Source organism: Canis lupus, chromosome 4, assembly GCF_011100685.1.
Source record: "Canis lupus familiaris isolate Mischka breed German Shepherd chromosome 4, alternate assembly UU_Cfam_GSD_1.0, whole genome shotgun sequence".
NCBI lineage: Eukaryota > Metazoa > Chordata > Mammalia > Carnivora > Canidae > Canis > Canis lupus.
Genome location: NC_049225.1, coordinates 13,150,624 through 13,177,943, shown reverse-complemented (window position 1 = coordinate 13,177,943; position 27,320 = coordinate 13,150,624). Strand labels below are relative to the sequence as shown.

The following is a 27,320-nucleotide window of genomic DNA, read 5'->3' as shown; positions in this document are numbered from 1 at the left end:
CAGTGAAACCATATGGGTGTAGAGTTTCTATTGTAGAATGATTTTATGATTTCAGCTTCTTCAAAAAAAGCTTCTAAAGATTTTTTTTTTGAGAAAGTTGTCCACTTCATCTAAATTTTCAATTTATTGGCATAAAGTTAATATTCATTTATCTTTTTAACCTCTAGTCCCAAGTATCTAGTCATAGTATTTGTAAATTGTATTCTCTGACTTTTTTGGTATCAATTACTTGTAACAAATAGCAAGTCACCCCCAAATTAGTAAATTAAATGATAACCATTATTTAACCATTAAATAATAACCATTTATTTATCAATGAGTGGGCCATTGGAGATCATCTGAGAAATTCTTACAGTCTAGGCAGGTTCACAGGTCTTTGGGCAGCTGCCAGTCTCTTAGGTGGCTCTGCTTCTGGGATTTGGGTGGCTATTGGCTGGGCAATGGGGGTGACAGGCTGCATGTTTCTCCTCACCTACCAGGCTAAGCCAGGCTTGTTCACATAGTGGCTCAGCAGTGTTCCTAGACAGAATAGAAATATGCACATTCTCTCGAGACCTAATCTTGGGATATGACAGAATTGCTTTTTTTCTCACATTTTTTTTTTTTTATTAAAGTAAATCACAAGAACAACCCAGATTTACAGGGTTGAAAAATAGACTTCACCACTAATTCCAAATGACTGTGGATGTGGGGCAGGAGAAAATTAGCACCATTTCTGCAATCTGTCACTTATTATGATATACTATTATGGACAAATTGTCATGAATTTGGCAATTTTGTGTAAATAGTCATCTAATCAGTATTGTGGTACTACAGTCTTTGTGCATCTTTCTGGAATTTACAGAACATTGAGTTCTTTGGTGTCTGATCAAAAGCAATGTCTTTTCTCCCATTAATACTTAGGAAAATTGTGATTGTTTATATTTTTGTTTTATACATGATTATATATTTTGGGTATCTGCACAACCCAAACCAGTGACGTTTCAAACTTTTTTTTTTTTTGGTCCATAATGTCCATAATACTTTAAGAATTCAAAATATGGCACTCTTGAAAATTATCCTGGCTATACTGAATTGGGGCTTAAAAACAGGTTGAGCTGTGGATAAACTGTAAGCAATATTAAAGGTAAGCAATTTACCATAGCATTGGTAATATATTTCTCTAGGTTTCCCATCTTTTCTGTCAATAGAGCAATTCTTGAACACAGAAAATGTAAGTAGAGTTGGGTAGTTGATAATGGAAGTGCGGTTTAACACTATCAGTACGTAAGTACATATTTACATCTTGCTGTTAAATCACATTCATTTCACCTTTTCGGAAACCTACCTCTGGAAATTTAGCCTACATTACTTATGTGTGTGTGAGCTTATCTGACGAAAAGAATAGTCATTGATAGCATTGTTTCTCTCATGGAAAAACTGGAGGTGATCTAAATGTCTAATGGAAAGAGATTGATTTTTAAAAATATGATCGATTAAAAAAAATATGATGGATTCAGGATGCCTGGGTGGCTCAGCGGTTGAGCCTCTGTCTGCCTTTGGCTCAGAGCATGATCCCGGAGTTCCCGGATGGAGTCCCACATGAGGCTTCCTGCACGGAGCCTGCTTCTCCCTCTGCCTATGTCTCTGCCTCTCTGTGTCTATCATTAATAAATAAATAAATATTAAATAAATAAATAAATAATATGATGGATTAATCACATGAAATACTATACAACCATTTAAAAGTTATAGAAGAGTATTTAGTGACCTGTATGGATGTTCATTTATAGTTGATGTTTAACATATATTTAAATATAGATTATGAAGTTACTTGTGGGATTCTATTTTTGATAAGATACTTACATGTAAATACTTGTAGGCATAAAAAAAGGCTTAGAAGAATATATAATAAAAATGTTAATGGTGGTTATTTCCAAATGATAGCAATATGATTTTTTCCATTTTATTGAAATCTAATTGACATATAGCATTTAGTAGTTTTAGGTATACAAAATGATGATTGTATATATGTATGTATAACAAAATGATTACTACAAAAAGTTTAAACACCTACAAACTCTTTTCTTGTGTTGAGAACTTTTGAGATCTACTCTCGTAGCAAGTTTTAAATATATGATATACTATTGTTAACTTTAGTCACCATGCTATACATTATATCCCCAGAACTTATTTATCTTATAACTGGACATCGATATCTTTTGACCATCTTCACCCATTCTACCCACCCCGCTGTTTGTATCTATGAGTTTGGTTTTTTAGATTCTGCATGTAAGTGAGATCAGACAGTATTTATCTTTCTCTCTCTGACTTATTTCACTTAGCATAATGCTTCAAGGTCCATCCATGTTGTCACAAATTATCATAATTATCTTCCTTTTTGTGGCTGAATAATATTCTTCTGTGTGTTTATGTAACATTTTAAAATTTATTTGTCTATAGACATTTGGGTCATTTCTGTCTTGACTATTGTAAAGAAAACAGAGGGTGTAGATATGTTTTTAAGATAGTGATTTTTTTTTTTTACTAATGATACATACCCAGAAAGGGAATTGCTGAATACTTTGGTAGTTGTTTTCAGTGTGTGTGTGTGTGTGTGTGTGTGTGTGTGTGTGTGTGTTTCCATTAAGTGTACTCTTAATCCCCTTTATCTATTTTATCCCTCACTTCCCACCCCTCCCCCTCTGACAGCCACTAGTTCTCTGTATTTATGAGTCTGTTTTGGCCTTTTTTTAAAAAGATTTTATTTATTTATTCATGATAGACATAGAAAGGGGGAGGGGGTGGCGCAGAGACACAGGCGGAAGGAGAAGCAGGCTCCATGCCGGGATCCGATGTGAGACTCGATCCCGGAGCTCCAGGATCACGCCCTGGGCCAAAGGCAGGCACCAAACCGCTGAGCCACCCAGGGATCCCCTGTTTTGGCTTTTATTTGTTTGTTCATTATTTTTTTGTTCATGTGTTTGGGTTTTTTTTTTAGATTCCATGTGTAAATAAAATTATATGGCATTTGTCTTTGATTTATTTCACTTAGCATAATACCCTCTAGATCCGTTGATGTTGTCACAAATGCCAAGATCTCATTCTTGTTGATGACAGTAGTATTCCATTGTGTGTGTGTATATATATATATATATATACACCACATCTTCTTTTTATCCATTGATCTATCAATGGATACATAGGTTGCTTCCTTATTTAAGCTATTATAAGCAGTGGTAGTAAATATAGGACTGCATGTATCTTTCTGAATTAGTGTTTTTGTTTTTTTTGGGTGAACACCCAATAGTAGAGTCCTTGGATCATATGGTAATACTATTTTTAATTTTTTGAGGAACCTCCATATTGTTTTCCACAGTGTCTGTACCAATTTACATTCCCACAATAGTGCACAAGGGTTCCTTTTCCTCCACGTCCTTGCCAACACTTGTTACTTTTTTCTTTTTGATAATAGCCATTCTAACAGGAATGAGGTAATACGGTATGATTATTTTCCTGTTTTTAATTCGTGATTTGAAATTTTTAGAATATATGTTGAAGATATGAAAAATAAATAAACATGACTTTTAAAAGGCCCTACAGAGAGGCGCCTGGGTGGTTTAGTAAGGTAGATGTCTGCCTTTGGCTCAGGTCATGATTCCAGGGTCCTGGGATTGAGCCTCACATAGGGCTCTGCCCTCGGTGGAGAGCCTGTTTCTCCCTCTCTCTCTGCCTGATGCTCCCCGGCTTGTTTGCACGTGCTCGCTCTATCTCTATCTCTATCTCTATCTCTATCTCTATCTCTATCTCTATCTCTATCTATCTCTATCTATCTCTATCTCTATCTCTAATCTACATCTATAGATATATATCTATAATATCTAATATATATTTATATATAAAACATATATATATCAAATAAATCTTTTTTTGAAAGGCCCTACACAGCCACAATTTACAGAATTATTTGTATTTTTAAATTGCTACTCTCTATGAAATAAGATCTATTGAACTTTACAAAATTTATAGAGTTACCTAAAACTCAAGATGATCTACTTACGCAAAAGACTGGTTTTATCGCTGCTGTAGTAGAACATAACATCATGAAATGTAGCAGTTACTTTATATTTTTGTTTTTGCTGTTAACATTCACAAATGCAAAGATTGGGGAAATTCTTTTTTTATAAGCATCATATTTTTATTTTAAAACATCACCATTATGAAAATGGTTTCTAAACATTTTGGTTGGAAGCAGAATCAGTCATGTTCCTTTCTTATAAGTCAATATTCAGGGCAGCCTTGGTGGTTCAGCGGTTTAGCGCTGCCTTCAGCCCAGGGCATGATCCTAGAGACCCGGGATTGAGTCCCACGTCAGACTCCCTGCATGGAGCCTGCTTCTCCCCGCCCCCCCCCATGTCTCTCATGAATAAATAAATAAAATCTTTTTTTTAAAAAAGTCAATATTCATGGCTTCCTAAGTCTTTAAAAAAATTTCAGTTGGCTGGAAAGTCATAGTTAAAAATAGAGACAGGTACTGTATCTGTGTTAAACTGCTAGCTATAATTCTGTGCTTTTCTTTCCAGTCTAACTGCTCAGCTCCCTGACAAGGTAAAACACATTACACGTGTGTAGTAAAGTGGTATTTCTATTTAGTGCTTCCCATTATTACCACTGATTGGCTAAACTTTACTAGATTTTAGTACCATGGCTACAAAACAAACTCTATATTAAAGATTTTAAAGTATATTTTATTTTGACTAGACTATTGAGACACCAATAGTCCTGTTTCCATATAGAAAATAGTTAATACAGTGAGCAATCTGTAATGCATAAGCATGGCTACAAGGGGGTACTGAAATTTTGTGGGCCCCAAATTGAATTAGATTTAAATTAAATACATGCTGGAGAGAATTTTTAAAGTAAGGCAAAGTGTTGTGAAATCACCACTTCTGCAGGATAGACTACAGTTGGAAAAATTTTATTGATATGTTTTATTTGGTATGCTGCGGGAAAGGCACAAAACACATCTCAGTGTGCAGAGTTGAGTGCATGGTTTCTAGGGTGGAAGGAAGTACTGGGGAAGATTCTGCACACCTCGGGAACTGCAGCAGCTCCTTGCCTGCAGGCCTGTTGTATAGGCAGCTTTTTCCATGTCAACACCTGCTCATTAGGAAACGGACCAAGACTCCCCAAGAGCTCTCAGATGGCCTGAATTTTGTATCCCTGCCAATCTGCACTAGAATTTAATAACAACCATGAGGTGAAACTTGGGCCTTTCCTCATTGCTAATCCCCAAAACCATCTGGCCTTTCCCTTTCTCTGAATAGCAGTTGAGTATATGTGTTGGGGTGAAGGAGGAGGTCGGGGGTGAAAGAAGAGGAACTGACCTATCATGTTTCTTAAAGGACAGTTCACTCTCTCTCAGAGCAGATGAAAGTCCTTGGAGATCATAGCTCTAAGCTTGTTCTTTCATAGCATCCACATCTTTGCCAGCTAATTGTTTGAAAATCATACCATTCATTAACTACTGACAAATGTCCAAGTTTAGTTCTTTTAATGAAATGATGCCAAAAATAAGTACGTAAGTCTGCAGTCATGATTCTGAGATTAAAAACAAAAAGTTATGCATTTTTCTTTAATTTTCTATTATGTCTTAGAGTATTAGAAACATGGGAGACACTCTGTAAATATTTGTTTATTCCTATGCCTTGCTCTACAAAGAAATTGAAGTTAGTAGGAAATACATAGAATATATTAGTAAATCACACATAAAACACCAAGCTTCCTCTGCTCTGCCCCCATTCAGGTGCAGAAATAGAATGCAGATAGTGAACCACCTGGCCTATGCATTGCAAAGAGAATATCATAGACTTGGTTCTGACTCACTGCAGGGCAAATGCTCCTCAAATGGTACTATGTATGAGATCAGTTATTCAATTTAAAATTGTTCTCTCTCTCATACTACTGAGCACTTGTTGAGATTGGGTGTCATAAATACCTGTGTAGGATTATGCTACTTCGATAAGGGAGGTACCAAAGAAATATTTGTCAGTGAATGAATTAATAAAGAAATTTCACTTGTCTCTACATGGGATAGAAAAGTCAATAGTATGTCTTTCCATTATGCAAATGATGGTTACTATGTTCAAACACAAAGGGTAGATTCTCATGTTTGTTTGTTTTTTTGCAAATATACACATAGTCACACATATATGCATGGACTTGTGTGTACATGTAAATATTCCAAGCATCAGGTTTGGACAATAGTGTCCATTCACTCCTTTTTTCAGAAACCTTCAGAACAGTATGTCACTCTAGGGATGCCTCCGTAGAGGGGTCAGTAAACTATGGACCTTGGGCCAAATCCAACCTTGTGTTTGAATCACCTACAAGCTAAGGATGGTATTTACATTTTTAAATGGTTGAAAACAAAGTAGCATAATACTTGATGACACATAAAAATTATGTGAAATTCCAATAACAGTATCCATAAATAAAGTTTTATTGTATCCTACCATATTCAGTTGTTTATGTGTGGTCTCTGGCTGCTTTTGCATTATAACAACAAAGTTGAGTAACTACAACAGAGACCATCCGGCCTGCAGAACCCAAAATATTCACTATCTGGTCTTTTACAAAAATATTTGCTGACCCCTACCATAGAAATTACAAAAAATGAGTAGGGTGAAGTCTGCCTGAATAAAGCCACACACACCTCATAGTATTTGAAAAGATCTATCCTCTACTCTGCCCCTTTTTTCAGAAGACAAAAATGGAAAATAATAAGAAAATTGTTTTCAACGTCTATCTTTTTAACAAGGGCCTCATAACTTATTTCTTCCAAATAGAACCTTATATCCCAAACAGAGTATTTTGAATATTCAAGTTTTACTTTTTAAAAATTGAAGTATGGTTGTCATGACAATATCATATTAGTTTCAGATATGCAACATAGTGATTCGATCATTGCAGTTGACCCTTGAGCAACATGAGTTTGAACTGCATGGGTTCACTCACACACTTTTTTTGATAAATACAGTTCAGTACTGTAAATGTATTTTTTTCTTCCTAATGATTTTCTTAACACTTTCTTTTCTGTAGCTAATTTCATTGTCAGGTACAGTATATAATACATATACCAAATATGTGCTAATCAACTGTTTATGTTATTGGTAGGGCTGCCAGTCAATAGTAGACTGTCAAAAGTTACAGGTGGATTTTCAACTGTGCAGAGGCTTGGCAGCCCTAACTCCCACTCAAGGGTCAACTGTGTATACATTACAAAGTGCTCACCTTAAGTCTAGTTACCATCTGTCACCATACACAGTTATTACACTATGGATTATATTTCCTATGCTGCATTTTCCATCCCCACAATATACTTATTTTATAACTGGAAGTTTGTACCTCTTACCTCCCTTCACCTATTTTATCCATCTGCCCTCCTTCTGCCCCATGGCAACCACCAGTTCTCTGTGTTTATGCATCTATTTCTGTTGTTTAAAACTTTAGTAACATTTGTGATTATATCCTAACATGATATAATGGAAGGGCAGGTAATAAGGTACAAAGTTGTGGAACACACAACAGAGAGTTTAATTAGTCTGATTTATAATTGGCTTTCTGAAGCAACATGAGAAGGAAAAACTGCCAAGACTTACCAAGGTGTAGGACATGTAGGAAGAGGACAAATCCTAAATGCCCTTGGAGACCCTGTGTGATAGTTCCTTCTCAGTAATGCCTTGTGTTTACAGATACTCTTTTTGTCTTCTGTGTGATTGTATTGTTTCATAAACAAGTGATGTTTAGCTATCGAAACATGCTAGTGGGGCAGCCCAGGTGGCTCAGCGGTTTAGCCCCGCCTTCGGCCCAGGGATGGTCCTGGAGTCCCAGGATCAAGTCCCACATTGGACTGCCTGCCTGGAGCCTGCTTCTCCCTCTGCCTGTGTCTCTGCCTCTCTCTCATTCTCTCTCTCTGTGTCTCTCATGAATAAATGAGTAAAATCTCTAAAAAAAAAAAAAAGAAAAAGAAACATGGTAGTAAGAAGCAGATACTGTTATTTCCATTTGCAAGAGGAAAAGGCTATAAACTTTGCATGTAGCTCTTTCAATGGCAGTAAATCGTGCCAGGAAGTAGTGTTTTTTTTCTGTTTTGGCAGATAGAAATCTCTGCATGATTGAATATGGTCCACAGTTTGATAAATTCTGACCTGAACCGTAGTGTGACTATCTGATTTCCTTGACAACATCTGGCAGAGTGCTAAGTCGTTATTATCCTACCCTTGGCCATTGTATGTGACCTCGTGAGTCAGCTAAAATTTTTCTAAAAATTAGAACCTTTGCTTTCTCATGTGTGTGCCACTCTATCCTTCATATATAGTGTTAGCAAATGGTCACTGAGTAGACCAGCAGAGTCCTGAATTTTCTTTTTTTTTTTTAAGATTTTATTTATTTATTCATGATAGACACAGAGAGAGAGGCAGAGACACAGGCAGAGGGAGAAGCAGGCTCTCATGCAGGGAGCCTGATGCGGGACTTGATCCCAGGACTCCAGGATCATGCCCTGGGCTGAAGGCAGGCGCCAAACCGCTAAGCCACCCAGGGATCCCCCAAGTCCTGAATTTTCAAATCCTGTCTCCTTCATACCTTTGACCTTTAGTTTCCTCTTGAAAGAAATGTTTTGAGGGTGCCTGGGTGACTGAATGAGCATCTGCCTTTGTGTCGGGTGGTGATCCCAGGGTCCTGGGATCGAGTCCCACATCAGACTCACTGCAGGGGGTCTGCTCCTCCCTCTATGTCTCTGCTTTCTCTGTGTTTCATGAATAAATAAATAAATAAATAAATAAAATGTTTTTAAAAAATTAAAAGAAATGTTTTGAAAGCAGACTTAATTCCCTTATATCTTGACCAGAACACACCAACAGAAGAGGCACACACAAATCAATCATTGCGTCCTAATTGTAATTGTATTTTGGCATCACAAAGTGTGAATACTGGCAGAAAGACTTTAGAATTCCTTTCCTTTTACAGATATGGGACTCCCGAGGAAGGATAAGGGACTTCCCTAAGGTCTTCCAACTATATGTAGCTAAGTTGGGGTAAGAGCTGTTTTGCCTTCCTTGCTTGCTCGCGTTATCTTTCCTTTGGGCCTCTTCAAATATGATTATGTAAAAGCATTAAATAATAAGGGCTTAGTAAAATATCTAAAGAATATCCTTTCATATAATATGTTATGTTTAGCCATGGAACAATGAGATTTATCTCCAGAAGATGCATAGAAAAGTTTATTCTGTTACATAGTGGACTTACTCTGTTAATCCTATTGGAATCCTTATTAAACCATAAGTTAATAAAAGGTGATAGAACCTATGATTATCCAGATAGTTTAGGTGATAAGTGATACAAAAGGATATATATTGTTTATCTTTAGTAATAAATTTTGAATTGCTCAATTCAAATTTGAGAAAATTTGAATTACTTGAGAAATTACTTTATTTCTCAAATTATTATTACTATTATTATTATTATTATTATTTATTCTCACATTACTTGAGAAAACATTCATATTTACCATTAGCCACCACAATCAATGTCTTAGTTAAGAGGGCTATTTTGGGGAATCACTACCCTTATAGAGTGGAAGACTCAACTTCATTGCCTCTTCACCATCTTGATTTATTTTTCCTTGAAAGTCAAAGATGGAAAGAAGCAGAGTCCATGAGCCATTATTCCCCTTCTGGTCACTTCCAGTTTGGTCATACTGCTTTATTTTCCTCACAATACTTGCTACTATCTGAAATTATCTTCTTCATGGATTTGCTTGCTTGTTTACTCCCCTGTCCCATACTCACAGGAACAGAAGCTGCAGAGCATGAGGCTTCTTCTGTTTTACTCACTGTTGGTATCACCAGTGCCTGTAACAGTACCTGGACCATAAGGAGAATTCCACATGATCTGTTCAGTGCATGAGCAGTTGGCTATGTGACTAGAGTGTGAGGGATCAAATTGCAAAACTCTAAGTTCTGCGAATAGTGAAGAGAGACTTCATACCTGACCAAGATAGCACTCTTCTGAGTGCTGATCTCTGTGCTCTATTTTATATGCCCAGCTCTGCTTCCAGGGCATCTGTGCTGTGATTGCTAGTTGACTTCTCTCTTTCTCTCCCATTTGATTACTTGAGGACAGGAACCAAGTCCCATTCACCTGTATGTTCCAGGTGCTGGACACAGTGACCAGCAGGGTGAATCGGTGAGTCCATGAGTACATGAATGGTTCTTTCTGTGCAAGAGCCTGAGAACACACTACCTTTTGGGCTTTGTCTTTCAAACAGAAAACGTAATGACTGACTGCTGGGTGTCTTCTTCTTTTTTTATTTTTTTAAAGATTTTATTTATTAATGAGAGATAGAGAGAGAGAGAGAGAGAGAGAGGCAGAGACATAGGCAGAGGGAGAAGCAGGCTCCATGCAGGGAGCCCGTTGTGGGACTCGATCCCGGGTCTCCAGAATCACACCCTGGGCTGAAGGCGGCACTAAACCACTGAACCACCCGGGCTACCCTGCTGGGTGTCTTCTAATGCTTGTTTGCAGAAATATCTGCCTTTGGAAAGATCATGTCTGGCAAATTAAGCTCTTTTTGTTCATATAGGCTCTTTATATAGATAATCACTGTAGTGTGAGCCACACGTATAATTTCAAATTTCCAATAGCTACATTTAAAGATCTTTTTAAAAAGTAAGATTTATTTTAATATATTTTATTTAACTGAACATATCTGAAATAGTTTCGTTTTGACAGGACTCAATATATGCGATTATTACTGAGGAATTTTACATTGCTTTTTCTCATATGAAGTCTTGCAAGCCAGTGTTACTTCATGTCTTAATTTGGATGCTAAATTATTGGAAATACTTGATCCGTATTTTTCAAGTAAAATTTAAATTTGGAAAAGTAGATTCCCATATCCAGATTTTCAAGACACACTGAAATGTGTCCCACTATCTGAATTGAGAATGGTTTTAAATTTAAAACTTGGTTCTCCAGACATATTAGTCACATTTCAGTACCCAATAGCCAAATATGGCTGGTGGCTACCATATTGGCCAGCATAGATCACAACTCTTCTAAATATACCTTTCCTATACATCTCCCTTTATTTCCAAACACCCACAACCTTCTATCACTTCAAGTCATGGCATTTTGGGTTCATGAGAGGGTGGGTTTGAAGTCCTTTGGCCTAGCCACTCCTTCTATAAAAACAGGGGGGCAGAGAGAACATGTCTTGTTCAGTACTTTTGGCTTGCCCACCATTCTTGGTGCTAGCTTCACACTCAGTGCTCTGCCAGGCATGGCCAGTCTACTCCTTGGGTCAGATGGAGCCTAGGGATGTGACTGGGGGAGTCTTCCATGCAGAATGAGGGATTCCCTCCTCCCTAGGTGGCCAGTGTGGCTGTGGTGTAGGGACCTCAGGAAAGCTGCCTCTGTGTGCCTGTTGTGAGGTGCCCATGTGAGGTGGCGGAAGCAGCTGGCAGCCTGGGGCCAGCTGGCTCTCCAACACGGAGGTCAAGCCGGTTAGTTGTACAGACCGTCTAGTCCAGGGATGGAGGGCAGACTGAGCACTAAGGCAGATGGGCCCAAAGCTAGTGCTCATTTACCCAGAGGTGGTACCCCTATGAGAGTGTGGGAAGGACCCGCCATCTTTCAGTGTTGTCCAGATAGTCTTTTTTTTTTTTTTTATCACTTATGTGTCTCATCTGCAAATGAAGAAGAATATGTGACTATGAGTTGAGAATTTCCCAGGATGCTTTTTTGTCATTTGTAACCATTGACAGGTTTAGTGCTTGTTTTCTTTCTTCTTCCTCACATTGTTCGGAACCTGCTCAAGGTCTCTTGACATCATCTTTATCTAGGGTGCCAAAATTAATGAAATGTCGATGAATCCATTTTTCTTTGTGAAGGAAAAATATTTTGACTCTTACAGTGAGGCTGCTCTGCTTCTGAGAAAACTGCAGTGGGTGCAGCACGAATAGTTTTCATTCCATCAAAACACACACTTTGCTCATTACCGAGAGCAGAGGGTAGGTTTGGGAAGGTACAGCCTCCCTGGCAGATGGGAACTTTTTTTTTTCTTTCTGCTTCCTATCCTCCATTTGTCTACATTCCCCATCCTCCCCTTCTCTACATCATTATGTAATATTTTTTTCAAAGTGCACATTTATTATAACTTCAAAATGACCAAGAGACAGTATTCCCTTCATAAAAATCACATACATTGTTTGTGTGTCCACCCAGCTCAAGAATGGGGAGACACAATACAAAATAACACCGGAGAGCAGTCAAGTTAATAATTGGCTGAGACAATAGTCAAAGTTTGTCTCAAAATCCTGTCAAGATGTAAGCTTAAACTGTGAAGAGAAGTTTCCCTTGCTAGTTTCTGAAGTCTATAAAACATCCTAATGAGTTGACTTGGTTTTATTTTCAGTGGGATATTTAGTCACAAACTTTTGATTCCTGCATTAGAAATTATTTGGGGAATACACATTATTCCAGCTACCAAACTAGAAAGTGATTTTTATTTTTTGGTACTAGTCTTATGTTGCAATGCACAAATAGGAGGTCCTCTAAGTGAAATTTGTCATTTCTGGTAAGGAACCAGGAATAATTTTGGGCAAAATCGTAAGGAAAGTTTTGACAGGCATCACTTTTTGAAATAAGTTCTGGTAACTGAGGTCCAAGCAAGAAAAAGACCAGGACTCTTCCATGCTGCAGGATGCTGGCTTTCAAATTGCTCAGTCAAGCTGCCTTCTGCAGGAAGGGTAGGGGGACATAAAGCTGGGCTTTAGGATACCATTCCTTCAGTTCAGCCCAATGGCTCCACTCTTATGCTGATTATAACTGCCTTTCTTATAGGACATATTCAAAGAAGGGTTTCTGTTGCTAAGAAGTTTGAAAGATCACTCTTTTACTTTATTTTTGAAAGGATGCTTTAGGAATTCTTGTACCTGGAACTTTTATAAAACCAGAACAGATTCCCCCTTCCCCCCTCTTCTCTGGAGAGAATTGGCTTAAGAATAGTCTTTAACTTTTAACAGCTTTGACATTCCATGCCTAGGCCATCCCCATCCTGTGTGAGTCCTGTCCAGTACCCCCTCATGGCCAATGTCAGGGAGTGGGACTGGACAAGTTACCCTGTATGCAGGTGATAATTGATGCAACTGAACCTTGCATGTCCTTCCTGCTGTGGAGACCCACCACCCTGCTCAGAGACACTCTCTTGTACAACTATGCTGACCGTTTTATTCTGCAGATCCATCCTAATTCTGTAACCTTGCAGAAAAGAGCAAGCTCTGGAGACTTCAGTGAGACAGTTGTTTGAATCTTCAACCAGAGAATAAAGTGTTTAAAAGTTCTTTTTCTTTTCATGTTTAATTTTCAGCTATTATAAATAGCTTGCTTCCTACAATTATTGAAAGAACTGTCAATTCAGTTTGGGAGGAGAAAACCTCGTGTTTGTGGCTATCATGGGTCTCCCTTTGTGTTGAGAATGAGTACACAAGCAGCTGGAGAGTTGGAGAGTTACCTGTCAGGATGAACGCTGGGCAGAAAGAAGGGAACTAAGACTTCAGTAGTATAATAATCAAAGTCTCAGATCCACAGGGCTGCCTTCCCTAGCAGCATTGCTGTTAAAAGTTCTGCTGGTTTAGAAATGGAGGGCAAAAGCCCACATTTTCTGAAAGAAATAAAACCTAAATAAGCCAAGCCTTAGAATTTATTTTTGATGGGTTAACCACTTGCTGAGATACTACAAAATCCAACATAGCAAAAAAATTATATTATGGCAACATAATAGTTGTGATGGATTCTCAACTTCTGAGTAATTTTGGAGAAACAATTATTCTAGAGAGAAATGTTTTGAAAAGCACTTGGGGCCTGTTCTCCTAATTTCCTGCTATGCTTTGGCTGATAGAGATCAATGGGAAAGTAGAGTTTCGGCAGCCTCAGATAAAGAGGTTACTCTGATCAAGGATACTTATAAATATATTTTAAAGTATCATTAGTGTCTATAAAGAAAGAAAAAAAGGTCCAGGAGCCAGTGGGAAACCAGCCAGCTTTTAAGCTGGCTATTCTCTACAACTTGCTGAAAATAAGGAAAGGAAATTATATGAATTTTCCTCAAAAGTACAGAATAATTTATATAAAGAGAGACTGTACAAAAGTTCTAATTTGTATTTTTTTCTCCATCCCACCTATTCCTATTACACTAAAAAAATATATTTTGGTAAAAAAACATTTTTATTACTAAGATCCAAATATGATTTATCACTTTTGGATCTGGGTTGCATTTAATTCCCCTCCTTCATTTTCTCCTCTATTTTGTCAGATGATGGTTTGGTAGGCACTGGGGACCCTTTCCAGAGCTCTTTTATCCTGAAGACTGTTTCTTTGGGGAAGCAGCTCATGACCATCAGCACACGCAGTAGGCCCCTGGGAATGGTTGACCCACATGGTTTTCAAGTGACTCATAGTAGGGCCCGAGAGGTGTGTGTGCCATCCACTTGCAGCAGGACTGGAAAGCCCTGGGTGTCTTTCCTGTCCTGTTGCCTATCACTGCCCAGCAGAGGGTAAATCCCCCTACAGGGGGATGGGGAAGAAGCCTTTTGATCTCCAAGCCCGAAATGTACCGGGTGGATGTTGTTTGCAGGAGCTCACATTGCAGGTGCTTTATGAAGTAGGTGAACAACAGCTCCAGAGAACTTCAGCCAACTCCTCACATGGCGCCTCTGGACTTCCTGCTTCAGCTTTCACACGCTTTAGCCATCAGTTCTGCAAAGCCAAAAGGACCGATCTCTAACATTATGGACGTTTTCTACCGGAAGAAGCACTTGGACTTACGGTATTGGAAGTACACGTCTAAAGCTTTTCAATGGAGCATCATCTTATTTTCCTGGTGGATTTAGGGTTTTGTACCAGGCTCAAATGTCTTAGGTCCCATCTAACATTCGGCCGTTTCTTGCTCAGGCTGTGTGAATACCGTGTGTGTACACAGGATTTCTGACTTGGCGCATTTCTTCCAGTGTGTGCGTCCTGGCAGAAGCCACGCCAGCAGGCCTTGAGAACTACTGCTGCTTCACTTCACATCATGAATATTCAGAGGCTGCAGTCCGTGAGGACTCAGGTGGCAAAAATAGTAAGGTGATTGAAGCAAACCCTAACACGAAAGCCGATCTCCAGTTCAGTGTCTCCGAAACCCCGATTGCCGCACAGATTGCCCATTCTCCGACCCGTGGACCACATGAGAGGAGAGTCCTGGGGAACTCCTCTGAATCGGGCATCTGTTCCATGCACCAACATGCTCACGCCTTTCTGTATGATGTGTTGTAATCAGCATGTTGTTTTTAAAAGACAACAGGCCCTTCTGTAGTCCTCTCCCACAAGATGCATTTGGGCTGACAGTTCAGCATAAAGGACACAGTGTTGAGACCAGCAATGCATGCATTGTTTTCCCTGTAATGCAGTCAGGGTCTCCGTAGCAAAATTTAGTGCACTTTGTGAAATCTTATTTTATATATTTTGTCACCATCAGCAGTTAAACTAAAGTAGGAGCAGCTCCATTCTCTTATGGGTTAAATTATGCTCTGTGCAGAACTAGTGGTGATGTATAAATTGCAGCCCTGTCTTTTTTTCGAAGGATTCTAAAATAGGTTTTCAGAATTAGTACTGGATTTTCACTCCTGCATGTGTGGTGACTCTGGATTTTCTCCCTTCGGAGAAGCATCCTTTGCAGCATTCCCCCTTCCGAGGCATCACTTAGACACTTCCAGCTGGTGGCAGGGGATACGGCCATAATACAGCTTCCTGTGCCCCAGCTGTCTTTTTCACTACGCTCAATGCATTACGATGGCTGCACTCTCGTGTAAAGGTTCAGGTGGAGGAAGGTGGAAGATGAAGTCTGGAGACCGGCTTTTGGGTTTTTAAATGCTGCAACTGCTACAGCATCTTTGCCTTTTGCATGTCTTCCTGCTTCTGGTCAAAGGGCTCTCTCCAGTGATTGGAATGCTGCCGTAAGCCTGGCTAAAGGTGCCCGAGGAGATCACCTCAGACGAGGAAGCCCTGCGTGCTTGAGAAGATCTTTTTAAATGCATTATGGCTCATGCAGCCTCACAATTAAAGAAAAACAGGGATTTAGAAATCAATGCTGAAGAAGAGACTGAGAAAAAAAGGAAACACCGCAAACGGTCCCGGGATCGGAAGAAAAAGGTAGTTGTCTCTGCCAGAGCATATATCTTGCCTGGGTTCTTTTTGTTTTAATCTCCTCCCGGCGCCTGTTTAGAGGCATGAAGGGCTATTTTTACATGCTGTATAGGGTATAAATTGGGAACAGATGCTGAAACCCAGTGTTAGACCACGGCCCAGGATGGGCTACAGGCGAGGGAAGATTTGATCTTGTGTGGGGGAGATTGCAGTGCTGATGCGGAAGGTGTGCTTGCACTTCACATGGGCAGGGGCATGTTGCCAGGACACAGAAAGGTGTTGCAAGGGAGTTAAAAGTAGTTTCTTCTCAGCCCTGTCAAGGTTAAATGGACTACAGGGACTCAGGTTCAAGGGAGAGGCCGGAGAGCCAGTCTTTGTACTTCTTGGACGTCTGTCTCGTGGAAAAGGAGCTTTTGTGCTAGAACTACTGTCACATGTGTGCGTTTCTCAGGCAGATCTGTGACCTTAAAGACGTAGCAAAAAAGTCATTTCCTGCTTCGCTTTCCTCCCCCTTCTTTCTTTTCTTTTGCCTCTTATTTGTACGAGGTGCTTTGAGTTAGCTTGTGCAATGGAAATAAGCTGCCAGAAATAACTTTCTTTTGTTAAATGAAGCTAAAATCACAGAGGTTTGTTTTTCTCTGCTAGGGGAGAGAGATTATCCTGAATGCAGGAATTCCCATGGCCCGGCAGGGACCTGCAGGCTTCAACACTGATTGCTTCTGATTAAAGCATGAGCATTGATCATCCCCAACTGATATTCTAAGGTGTTGGGAAGTGGGGGGAGGAGGAATATTCTAGGTCAGTGGTGTTTTATTACAGCCTGAGAGTACTTACTGAGTGTTTAGTGGCTGTGCCCTTAAATATGACTCCTAGGTACCCGGTGGGTAGCGAGGGCCCAAAGCACTTTTCCTCCACGGCAATTAATAAAAATTGACTAAAACTCTGTGATCTGAATATGAAAGTCAGGTCATAAAGCATTTTTATGTCTCTTTGTGAGAATTCCCAAGGGAAAGATAATCTTAATTTGCTCTGAGCACTGATGCATGTGCCTTCCAAATGACATGCAGATTTCATCCACCACATGTACCTCTTTTCAGGGTTGATCATGAATATTTTTGGTGCCTTTGTCATCTTCTCCAGAGTTAGGGTCTGCAAAAGAAGACTCTCTGCCTTTTGTTACATGGCAGGCTTGATGAAGTTGAGTCTGGAGGGCTACAGTTGCTTTGCTGAAAGATGTTAAATGTAGACCCTTCCCCCTTCAATATTCCTGTAAATTAACTTTTTTGAATGTATTTTCACAAAAGTACAAACTCAGGTTAGGAAATTCTGTGCAAGCGTATTTCAAAGCCCTGCACAGCAGAGTTATGGAATTGCCATATTTTGCTAGCTTCTGGTCTAATTGTACTGTATTAGGCTGTCTCTGGGTAGGTCATTATTGAGTGCCCCCTCTCCACCCATCTTTACCCACTCCCACCACCATAAACTGGCTTCTAAGAAACCATGGGGGAAGGTACATATATTTGCATAAGGATACAAAGTCATCATTGCTGTTCATACTCTGTGTAACAGTTGTTAGCTGAGCCAGGCTTATGCACCGCAGTTTCCTGTAGTGATGACAGGCCCGCTGCCTTGGGGCCTGGGCCCCTGTTTGACTTGGAAGCAAAATAGGGAAGGGGTGAGGCAAAGGGAGCTTCTGGACTCACTGAGCTGGAGCAAATGCTTTGTGGACCAAACTGCTTTGTTATGAGTACAACAGAGTCCGTCCAATGTAAATCTCTTAGCAACCAGAAGGGAACATGGAGAAATATCAATATCGCTATGTCAGTGTGCAAGCAGATTTAAAATGTTTTATTCTCGGGACGGTCACAGAGTTGATCCAGAAAGTGGCTTGGGAATAATGCTTTTGCTGCTGTTGTACTAGTGTATTTCAGGAGATTTAAATATTCAAAGTCCAGAGATTTCAGGGACTACTTTCAAAGTGTAAAGGCAAGATTAGATTACTTTGAAGACATAATCTAGATTCTTTTTTGGTCACAAAGCATATATACCACTTACTCTGTACAAAGTGGATTATTTTGACTTGAGGTTTCTTTTTCCTCCCTTTTCCCTAAGATCCTAATGAAGGCTTGGCGGTTACTTTGCTCCATATTGTAGGTCGCGTGTCAATCAGAAAAGCTGCTTTTATATGCTTTATGGGTTACTGTGGGGTTCGCTGCTCTTGCTCACATGTAGAAATATCCTCTAGGATCTTTTAATTACATAAAAGTAATACTGAGTAGTCTCACGAAATCACAAAATAGAAAAGCTTAAGAAAAACATAAAGAGTATCTAATTTGTAAATCAAATCATAATACATATATAAAATTAACACTGCATTCACATTTCATTTTTTTTGAAAATCCACATTTGATCTTTTATGAGTATTGATAACCATGAATAGGTGATTACCAATCAAAAAATAGGAGACTTCTAGGAATTTTTAATGACTTGAATTTTAATAACGATGCATCTTATTCTTACCATAGCAACCTTAGGGTCCAGAAAAAGATCTTTCTGTTTGTTATAGGACATACAGCTAGATGAATGAACCCTTAATCTTTTCATCACCAGTTTTTCTGACTTGGAGCAAAAAAAGGAAAGAAAGAAATCCAAAAACCTTTTCATGAGTATTTTTAAAAGTTTCTTTCCACTGCATTTACAAATCTCCCTTATGCACCCTTTCCCATTGCTCTTCCCTGCTAGATATTCCCCTTTACTCTTCCTATCCTGACAGGCTGCTGAGGCTGGCTGTGAGTGGGTGGCATGCCAAAGGTAGACAGAGTGCCTTTGAGTGGCTTAACATTGGATCCATGCCCTGACTGAGCAAGTTGCAGAGAGGAACTCTTTATATTCGCTGCACTGAGCAATGTCCTGGCCCACGGGCGGTGGTCAGTAGATGACCCAAACTACCATAGATTCATGAGGGCTGAAAGTCACAAAGGCTCTCAGGCCCACACTTCCCTTCTTGCCTCTGGCCTCTGGTGCCGAGTTACCAACATATTTTGCCTTCTCTCTGGGTAAACTATAAAATACATTTCAATAATGAGGGATATTAAAAAAAAAAATAATGAGGGATATTAGGAGACTTGACCTTAACCTATTCAATAATTTGTTTTAATGTTCACAAGTATCCTTGTATATATTTATTACATCCTATCAAAAAAAAAACACTTTGAGGTGATCTAAGGAAAAAAGAAACACATATTTGTGTGTGTGTGTGTGTGTGTGTGTGTGTGTGTGTGTGTGTATCCCTGACAGAGGATAATATATACTGGGATAAAGTGGCAGTAAATTTTATGTTTAATATCTTTTCTAATTATTGATGTCAGACTCCTACAACTTTTCAGTGGTAGAGCAGGAGTGAATATTCATTCCTTTATGTTTGCATTCATGCATTCATGCGTTCATTCAGCAAACATTTACTGAGTGACTTCTGTGGATCAGGCATGGCATTGAGTGGTGGGGACAAAACTAACAGAAGCAGAATGGCAGCAGCGCGGTAACTCCCTGCAGAGACGAGAGAAAGATATGAGCACCAGTAATCACCCTGCATAACATGTGGAAGAGAGCACGGGAGTCCTTAGGAAGACTCCCAGTTGAACTCGAATGGGCTCAGACATGGTTTTTGGTGAAGCTGAGCCCTAGAGGAGAGAGGAGGGAGCAAGACAGGCAGGCAGAAGGACAGGAATCCTATGCCCAAAGTGGTGGAAGTAAGAGGCAATGTACAGGTGTGTGAAAAACATAAGTAAGGAGGAAAGGGCACAAGAGTGTATGGCAGGAAAAATGGCCAGAAAAGTAGTCAGAAGCCAGGTCATGAAGACCTCTGTATGCCATCTCACAAGGTTGGAAATGACCCTCTCAAAGGAGAGGGACTCAAACCACCTTGAATGCAGGCGGGAGGAGGAGGAACTGAACAGCTGTATGGCTTAACCGTCACTTGGGTGTCCGTGTTGCAGACAGCAGCCGGAGAGCCATCCGGAAGTGCTGGTGATGATTCAGGAATCAGAGATGCTGAGGGTCTGAACCAGGCCAGAGACTCTGACAGAGGAGAGGGGGTGTTGCAACCAAGAGATATTTAGGGGAAGACTCAACAGAACTTGGCAATGGACTGGATGTAGGATGTGAGAGGGAGAGATCGGATTCTAGGGTAACTGCCAAGTTCCTGGCTTGAAGCGGAAAATGAATAATTAAATTTCCTGGATTCATGTCTTTTCTCCCAGGACATTTATTGACCACTTAAAATATACCAGGTAGGGTTTTTAAATTGCTTTGTAGGTAGAGGCTCACTTAATCTTGACAAAAACCCTACAAAGAAAATATTTTTATTATCCCCATTTTATAAATGAGGAAACTGAGGCATGAGCCCAATAAGCTGTTCCCGTACTGTTTAGTGATAGATCCAAGATTCCAGCATGGAAAGTCTAACTCTAGCTCATATTTTTACCTACAACATGAAACAGCATATGTAATTAATATTTTCACAGCTATATATCAAAATGGATTTGATTCAGAGAATCTTCTAAGTGATCAGCTACTTCCTAGACACTGAGAGCCTTAAATAACAAGTTTTATATCTCTAACTCAGTGCAGTCTGAGTAGTGTGTCTTTCTTCCCTTCTGCAATAGATTATTTTTAAAAATATTTATTTGGGGGGGAGAGAGAGAACATGAGCAGGGAAAGGGGCACAGGGAGAGGGAAAGAGAGAATCTCCAGCAGACTCCCCACTGAGTGTGGAGTCCAATGTGGGGCTTGATCCCACGGCCTTGAGATCATGACCTGAGCCGACATCAGGAGTCAGATGTTTAACTGACTGAGCCACCCACGTGCCCCCCACTGCCACAATAGTTTAGTGTTTTACCCGAAGAATTTCTTTTTAAATTTTTGAAAATAAAGGAAGATTACCAACACCAGGACTTCAAATCCTCAAAGACACGTCATTATAATGACATAACAGTGTCTTAGGTGCTTGCTGTATACCTGATGATGTGTAGAGTGATTCCCATGGATTATTCTACTGTTTTTCTCACAACTTCTTTATGAGGCAGGCATTATTTTCATCCCTAGTTTTTATAGCTAAACAAAGACTTAAAGAGAATAAATAATTTGCCTGTGGTCACATAGCTCATAAGTATTGGGTCTACACTTAAACTTGGGTCACAGGACCCATTTGGAATCTGTATTTAACCACTGGGTTTACTGAAATAAAAATCTGGCAGTATCTTTTAGGACTATCTCAATGTAAGGATTTGAGAATAAATTTCAGACACATAAACTGTTGAGGATTATCTCTTGCTATATAAGTTTGGTGCTTCCTGACATTTACAGGCCTTCTCCATGCCTGTTTTCCTATGCCCTATGGCACCCATTATATAAGATGCCATGCAGGAGGAGGTTGTATACTACAATGACTGGGCTTTTGAAGAAGATTACGTTGACCTGTATTATTAGATAAAAGGAACCTACTTCTGTTTCTTGCTCTGCTGAGTGTGTAGACTCCAGATGTCTATTGAGTCTAGTTTCTCTATCAGCACCCTTGATTTTCTGTACTGTAATTATGAGTTCCCATGTGCCTCACCCAGGAGACTATGAGCTCCTTGAGGGCGGAAGTGGTATCATAATCACCTACTACCAAACTGGGCCTTGCAGAGTAGGTGAAGGATGGGAGGGAGAAAGGGAAGGGTGGTGGATGGATGAGAGGCAGTATCCTACAGTGGTTAAGAGCATGGACTATAGTGTAAGATTGTCTGCATTCAGGTGCTAGCCCTTGTAGCTGGTGTGACCTTGGGGAAGTTATTTAACCTCTCAGGGCCCTAGTCTTTTTACCTGAAAAATGAATATAATAAAAGTACATACATAGGGTTGCAATGAGATTTCAATGAATTAGGGTTAAAATGGCATTTGGCACAAAGCAAGAGCCATATAGTGGTAGTTGTTGCTGTTGTTATTGATATTCATAAGCAACACAAGAATGAATGGAACCTGAGCCTTTAGGGGCTGTGCCAGGCAGCCAGGCAGGTAACCTCTTTAGGAGCACAAGTGGCTGCTCCCCCATCTCTACTCTTCCTCCATTTGGAAGAGGATGGATGGAAGAAGGCTTAACTCACTCATAGAAAAGTTATGAATCTTTATCTTTTAACATTCTATGATATTTAGGAATTGGGAAGCAATTAAATAAAACTTGTCTGCTGATGGATTCTCTGTGCTCTCTGTTCCTATCATGATACATTTTTTTTTTATTCTCAAAGTTATATGTTCATTTAAAAAAAAAACTTCATACTTTCTTGGTCTTGATCAATTACCATTATAATCAGTGCAAGATCATCTTAGTATAAATTATATATTTATTAATATCTGAATGTGTTATTTAAAATTTTGTTAGTTTTGTCACCAACATTCTACAGCTACTGAACTGTTTCTTCATTACTCTTCAAGCTCATGGTCTTTTCTGTCTCTTGATTTGCCTTTGGCAAGATGATATATTGTTGTGTATATGTGTGTTTTATTGAATCTCAAGATGTTTGCTTTCAGTAGGTATGCTTGAGGACAAAGAGGATTTGGCAATGCTTTATAATTGTAGTTATGTTATTAGAAAAAATACATTAATCATGTCACATTTTACCAGTATCTATTCACTTAATAAAAATGCACTGTGCACCTACACTGTGCCTGTCACTGTGGTGAGGACTGGTAATGTAATCTTTTAAATTTTTTATTTATTTATATGAGGGAGAGAGCATGCATGAAAGGGAGGGAAAGGCAGAGGGAGAGAGAGAAACAGACTCCCCACTGAGCAGGGAGCCCAACATGGGACTCCACCCCAGGACTCTGAGATCATAACCTGAGCCAAAGGCAGACACTTAACTGACTAAGCCACCCAGGCGCCCCTACCTGCTTCTTTATATTCTTCTTGTATTACTCGGCACAGGTAGGGGTGAAGAACTAGAGGAAAAAATAGGTATTTTTTATGTTGGGTTAGCACTGGGTACGTTAACACTGTGCCAGAGTGTTATCCACATGTACAGAGGCTTTAGCCTAAGCTTAAGTTTGTTATGTAACTTGCCTCAGTCACAGAAATAACTGGCCTTGGAATCAAGCTCTGTGTGGCTCTAAGCCCCTTGCTTGAGCCATCAGAACTTCTGTAGGATAGGTTTTTTAAGAGAGGTCATTATTAATAGACATTTATGGTGAATTCTTATGTGAAGAGAAGAATGATCAACTGTTGCAATGTTATAGTTAAATTATTTAGTAACTGAAATTTTATAAATTATCTTTCACTGCCAAATCTAAATATTGTCTAAATCATTACATTTAAATTAATGTACATTTAAATTAGTGCACATTTAAAATAACTTTTAAGAGGAATTCAGTGGCTGAAACGAAGTAGAATTATTAGCTTCTATCTGTTGATTGATGAATAGGTTAAATGTTGAAGGATGATGTCTAAATACATTGTTACACTGTCAGTTATATAATCCAAATAGTATTCTGAAGAAAATATTTGCATAGAAAGATAACATTTGAAAACAAGGAATCTGCTATAGTCTTACCCAGATTGATGTTTCTAGTTTGTATAAGTTAAAAGTAGAAGAATTGAAAGCAAATTAATGGAAAAGAAGTCTGGACCTTTAACATATAGTTCATAATTTTCTAGTGCTTATCCCCTTGATTCAAGATTATGCTGTCCTGCACCCAAAGTGGCTTTAAAAAAGAATGGCCTATCCTCATCAAATATAGGAGCTGCCTATAAAATGTATAGATTTCAACTGAGATTTAGTTGGTTCCAGTAAATGATTTCTCAGTTATAGGTGACCTTCTACTAATTAAGATCATATCATCAGTTCTGTTTGAATTTATATGAAGTCCATTAGAATGGATAGAGACTAATATTCATATCTACCAGGTTCGTAGCTTGCCCTTTGGCAAAACAAAAGCCAACAAAAATCACCACCATAGTAGAGGAAAGATGTATAGACTGTGTGGAAAAGAGTGGCAACAGAGAACTTGGCCAGAGAGGGTTGGAAGTAGGTCCAAGATTTTCTAGTGACTGGAAGCCAGTGACGCTATAGCATCTATAACCTACATGTAGGTAGCCCGAAGAATTTTGTAGTTTTAATACTATGAGCAGCATTATTTTATCCCAATGAAGTACAATTTTCTAAGATGTCTATACAATTGAAGCGTGTATGAAAATATGCTAAATTTTGTTTACTAGAGGATTAAAAACATTAATAAAGCATGTAAGCAATAAGGAGAAAGTCATGGGGAGGGTAAGTATTGTAAACCGCGGAAATGGAAAGAATGGGCTTTGGGCCTCGATAAGAATTCATATTGGAGCTGCCACTAATTAGCTGTGGCCTTGAACTAAATTTCTTTGGGTTTCAGTTACCACATTGTTCAAACCAGGATGTTATTAGTCCTTTACTTGCATACATACTGTAAAGAGTAGAAATACTGTAAAGGCATTTTGCCAGGTTCCTGGCATAAAGGGAGAAGTCAGTGACGGCTTCCAGTTTCCCTTCCTTGTAGTGTGGGCCTTCAGATGTAACCAGGTGACCATAGCCAAGAAGCAAATGGAGGAGCTGAGTAAACGAGTGGATGCTTTCAAGAACTTTTGTACCTCACAAGCATTCAGAAAATCACTTGATGAATGAAATTTTACTAATAAACTGGCATCCTCAAAAACTCATTTGAGTCCTGCATTTCAGCTCTTTGCAAACTTTTTTATAGCCCTCAGGGAATTAAATCTGTCATTTTGAGAAATGCTTCCAAAGACTCACATGTTAAATACATTTTCCATTCATTAACACTATTATTAATTAGCTTCTCTCAGTGGTTAAATGCTAGCCTAGGTAGATATTAAAGAAAGCTTAAGAGTCATGTACACATAGAACGAAGTGTCAGATAATTCTTTTGACAAACTTTATTTTGTAGACATGGGCATAAATGTTGAGATATTTAGAGGGAAGAAGCGTATTTAACAAGGGCTGAATGAAAAGTCTTCACCTAGATACTTTATATATTTACTGAAACAAAAACATTAGCTATGCAATATGTCTATAAGATATATATACTTCATTACCAACCGGTTTTCCACCCCTTCTAGATACTGTGGTCACCAAAGAGGTATGGCACAGTTTCTGGATAGTTGGGGACTTAGAGAAGAGTGAATGATATGGCCAATATGGAGTTGTCACCATCTATACCTACCTGGTTTCAGAATCCTGAGTGTCCTATGGACTGTCTTTACCAGCACATCCCCTTCTCTCTCTCTCTCTCTCTCTCCCTCTCTCTCCCTCTCAGACTGCCATTTCTGTAGGCCTCAGCAGTTTTCAAACACTACATGTTGCCCTGTCCTAGACCAAATTGGCCCATGTCAGTAAACGCCACTTAGAATTACCAGTGTGTTCAGATACCCCTATTCACCCAAAACCAAACAGAAAAACGGAATCCAAAACCAGGACTTTTCTCATTAGATATTTTTGTTATAAACTCTAAGGGATTTTTCCCTTTTCAAAGAAGGGCAGTACAGAGTGATACCTAACAGCAAAAATATATGGAGAAGAATTTACCATTTCTTTCTTTGATTGGGCTATAAATAAATCACTGAGGAACTATAGTGGGCCAGGCACTCTGTTGAGTGCTTTAAGTAGATTATTATTGTAGTTCATTCTCATGCATGCCTGGTATTACCCTACCTCTCTGGATCAGGGAAGGCGCACTCCTGAACATTGCAGCAATCCTGAGATTGCACAGTTAGTAAGTGTAAAGCTGGAATTCAGACCGAAGTGGGTCTGATTCCCTGCCCCGTGCTTACGCCATCACTTCTCACATGTGGGTCACTTCCAAGACACCACTGGGAGCACCATTTTCACAGAATACTGGGATCCATGAGATAGCTCTTTCCCAGAATGTGAGGTATGGTGCTAGGGTTTCCACCCCTAGAACATTCCTAATAAAATCCTTGTGATGTATCTCTTCCCTCCAAAAGAAGAGTACACAGTGGTACATGGATGGTAGGAGGGTAATAATACTGGATGTAATAAATAATTTAACTTTCACATCACACACTTACTTGAAATGTATCCTACCTCAACAGGATCATAATTATATTAATGGTAAAATAAATGCAAATACAGTTAATTCCCAAAAGGTTTGTAATTTTGAGGATAAGTAGTGAAGTCATTTTGCGTTGGCTGATTTCTTGGTTTTTGAAATGAGTATCTTCCCGATGTCTTGTGTTTCATGCCTACCATTTTTATGTGAAAGCTGTTGAAGAAGCAGGTTTTAAGGAACTCACTCAGGGGCTCAAAACAGACTTATTTTCAGAGGCTAAATTAGAAAACAATTTGTAGGATGGTAAGAAATTAGCACTAACATTAAAAAAAAAAAACAAAAAAAAAAACCTCCTTTAGCTGATGACACTGACAAATGTTAGCAGTGAGTCCCTGTAGGCGCTGCTAGGTTCTATGCCAGGATAGAAAAGACCTCATATGCCTTATGGAGTGATACTCTCTTTTTTTATTTCCTTTACAGTAAGAACAATGAGTAAAAAGCTCAAATTTGGTGAAGGGAGTAGGCAAAAATTGGAATCTCAAAAATATTGATTGATTATTTGGAAAAGATGTTTTTAGGCTTTACTTGCACACCTGAGTTTGAATCAATGGGGACCCTGCTAGCAAAGTTAGGTTCCATGTACAAGAAAATAATTGGCAGGTGTGAAAGGCTGTTCTCTCCATTAACACTTATGTGAGCCTCTGAGTTTAGGTGGTTTTATTCTCTTTTTGTTGATGAGCAGATTGAGACTCTGACGTCAAATTTAACAGTAATGGTGAACAACAGACAGAGGCAGAATTTAAACCTCTTTCCCCCTTCCACTATTGTGCTTATAGATTATTCACCACTCGTGTAAGATTCTTGCATTTGGAGAAAGCTTTTATTATTATTTTTCATTATTTTCTAGTTGGTTATTTAATCATTTTTACACTTCCCCATTATCAGTGTTATTGTTCATTTGTTTTATGTGACAAATACTAGATAAGTTCTTTTTAAATAAT

At 39.1% G+C, this 27,320-nt stretch overlaps 1 protein-coding gene across 10 annotated transcripts in view; it reads left to right on the top strand.

The window, feature by feature from the left end:
* The window catches only part of ANK3 (ankyrin 3), a 663,391-nt gene that overhangs the window by 321,517 nt on the left and 314,554 nt on the right, over positions 1-27,320 (top strand). For 5 of the 10 annotated variants that reach the window (XM_038533998.1, XM_038533996.1, XM_038533995.1 and 2 more), the window contains exon 1: positions 15,474-16,233. The exons of 1 other annotated variant lie outside the window; for it this stretch is intronic. In XM_038533998.1, the coding sequence (XP_038389926.1) occupies positions 16,120-16,233 (114 nt within the window). In that variant the 5' untranslated portion in view covers positions 15,474-16,119. Of the gene's footprint in view, positions 1-15,473; positions 16,234-27,320 lie in introns of those variants that run through there. 4 more of the 10 variants (XM_038533999.1, XM_038534004.1, XM_038534005.1 and 1 more) reach the window with 4 other exon arrangements.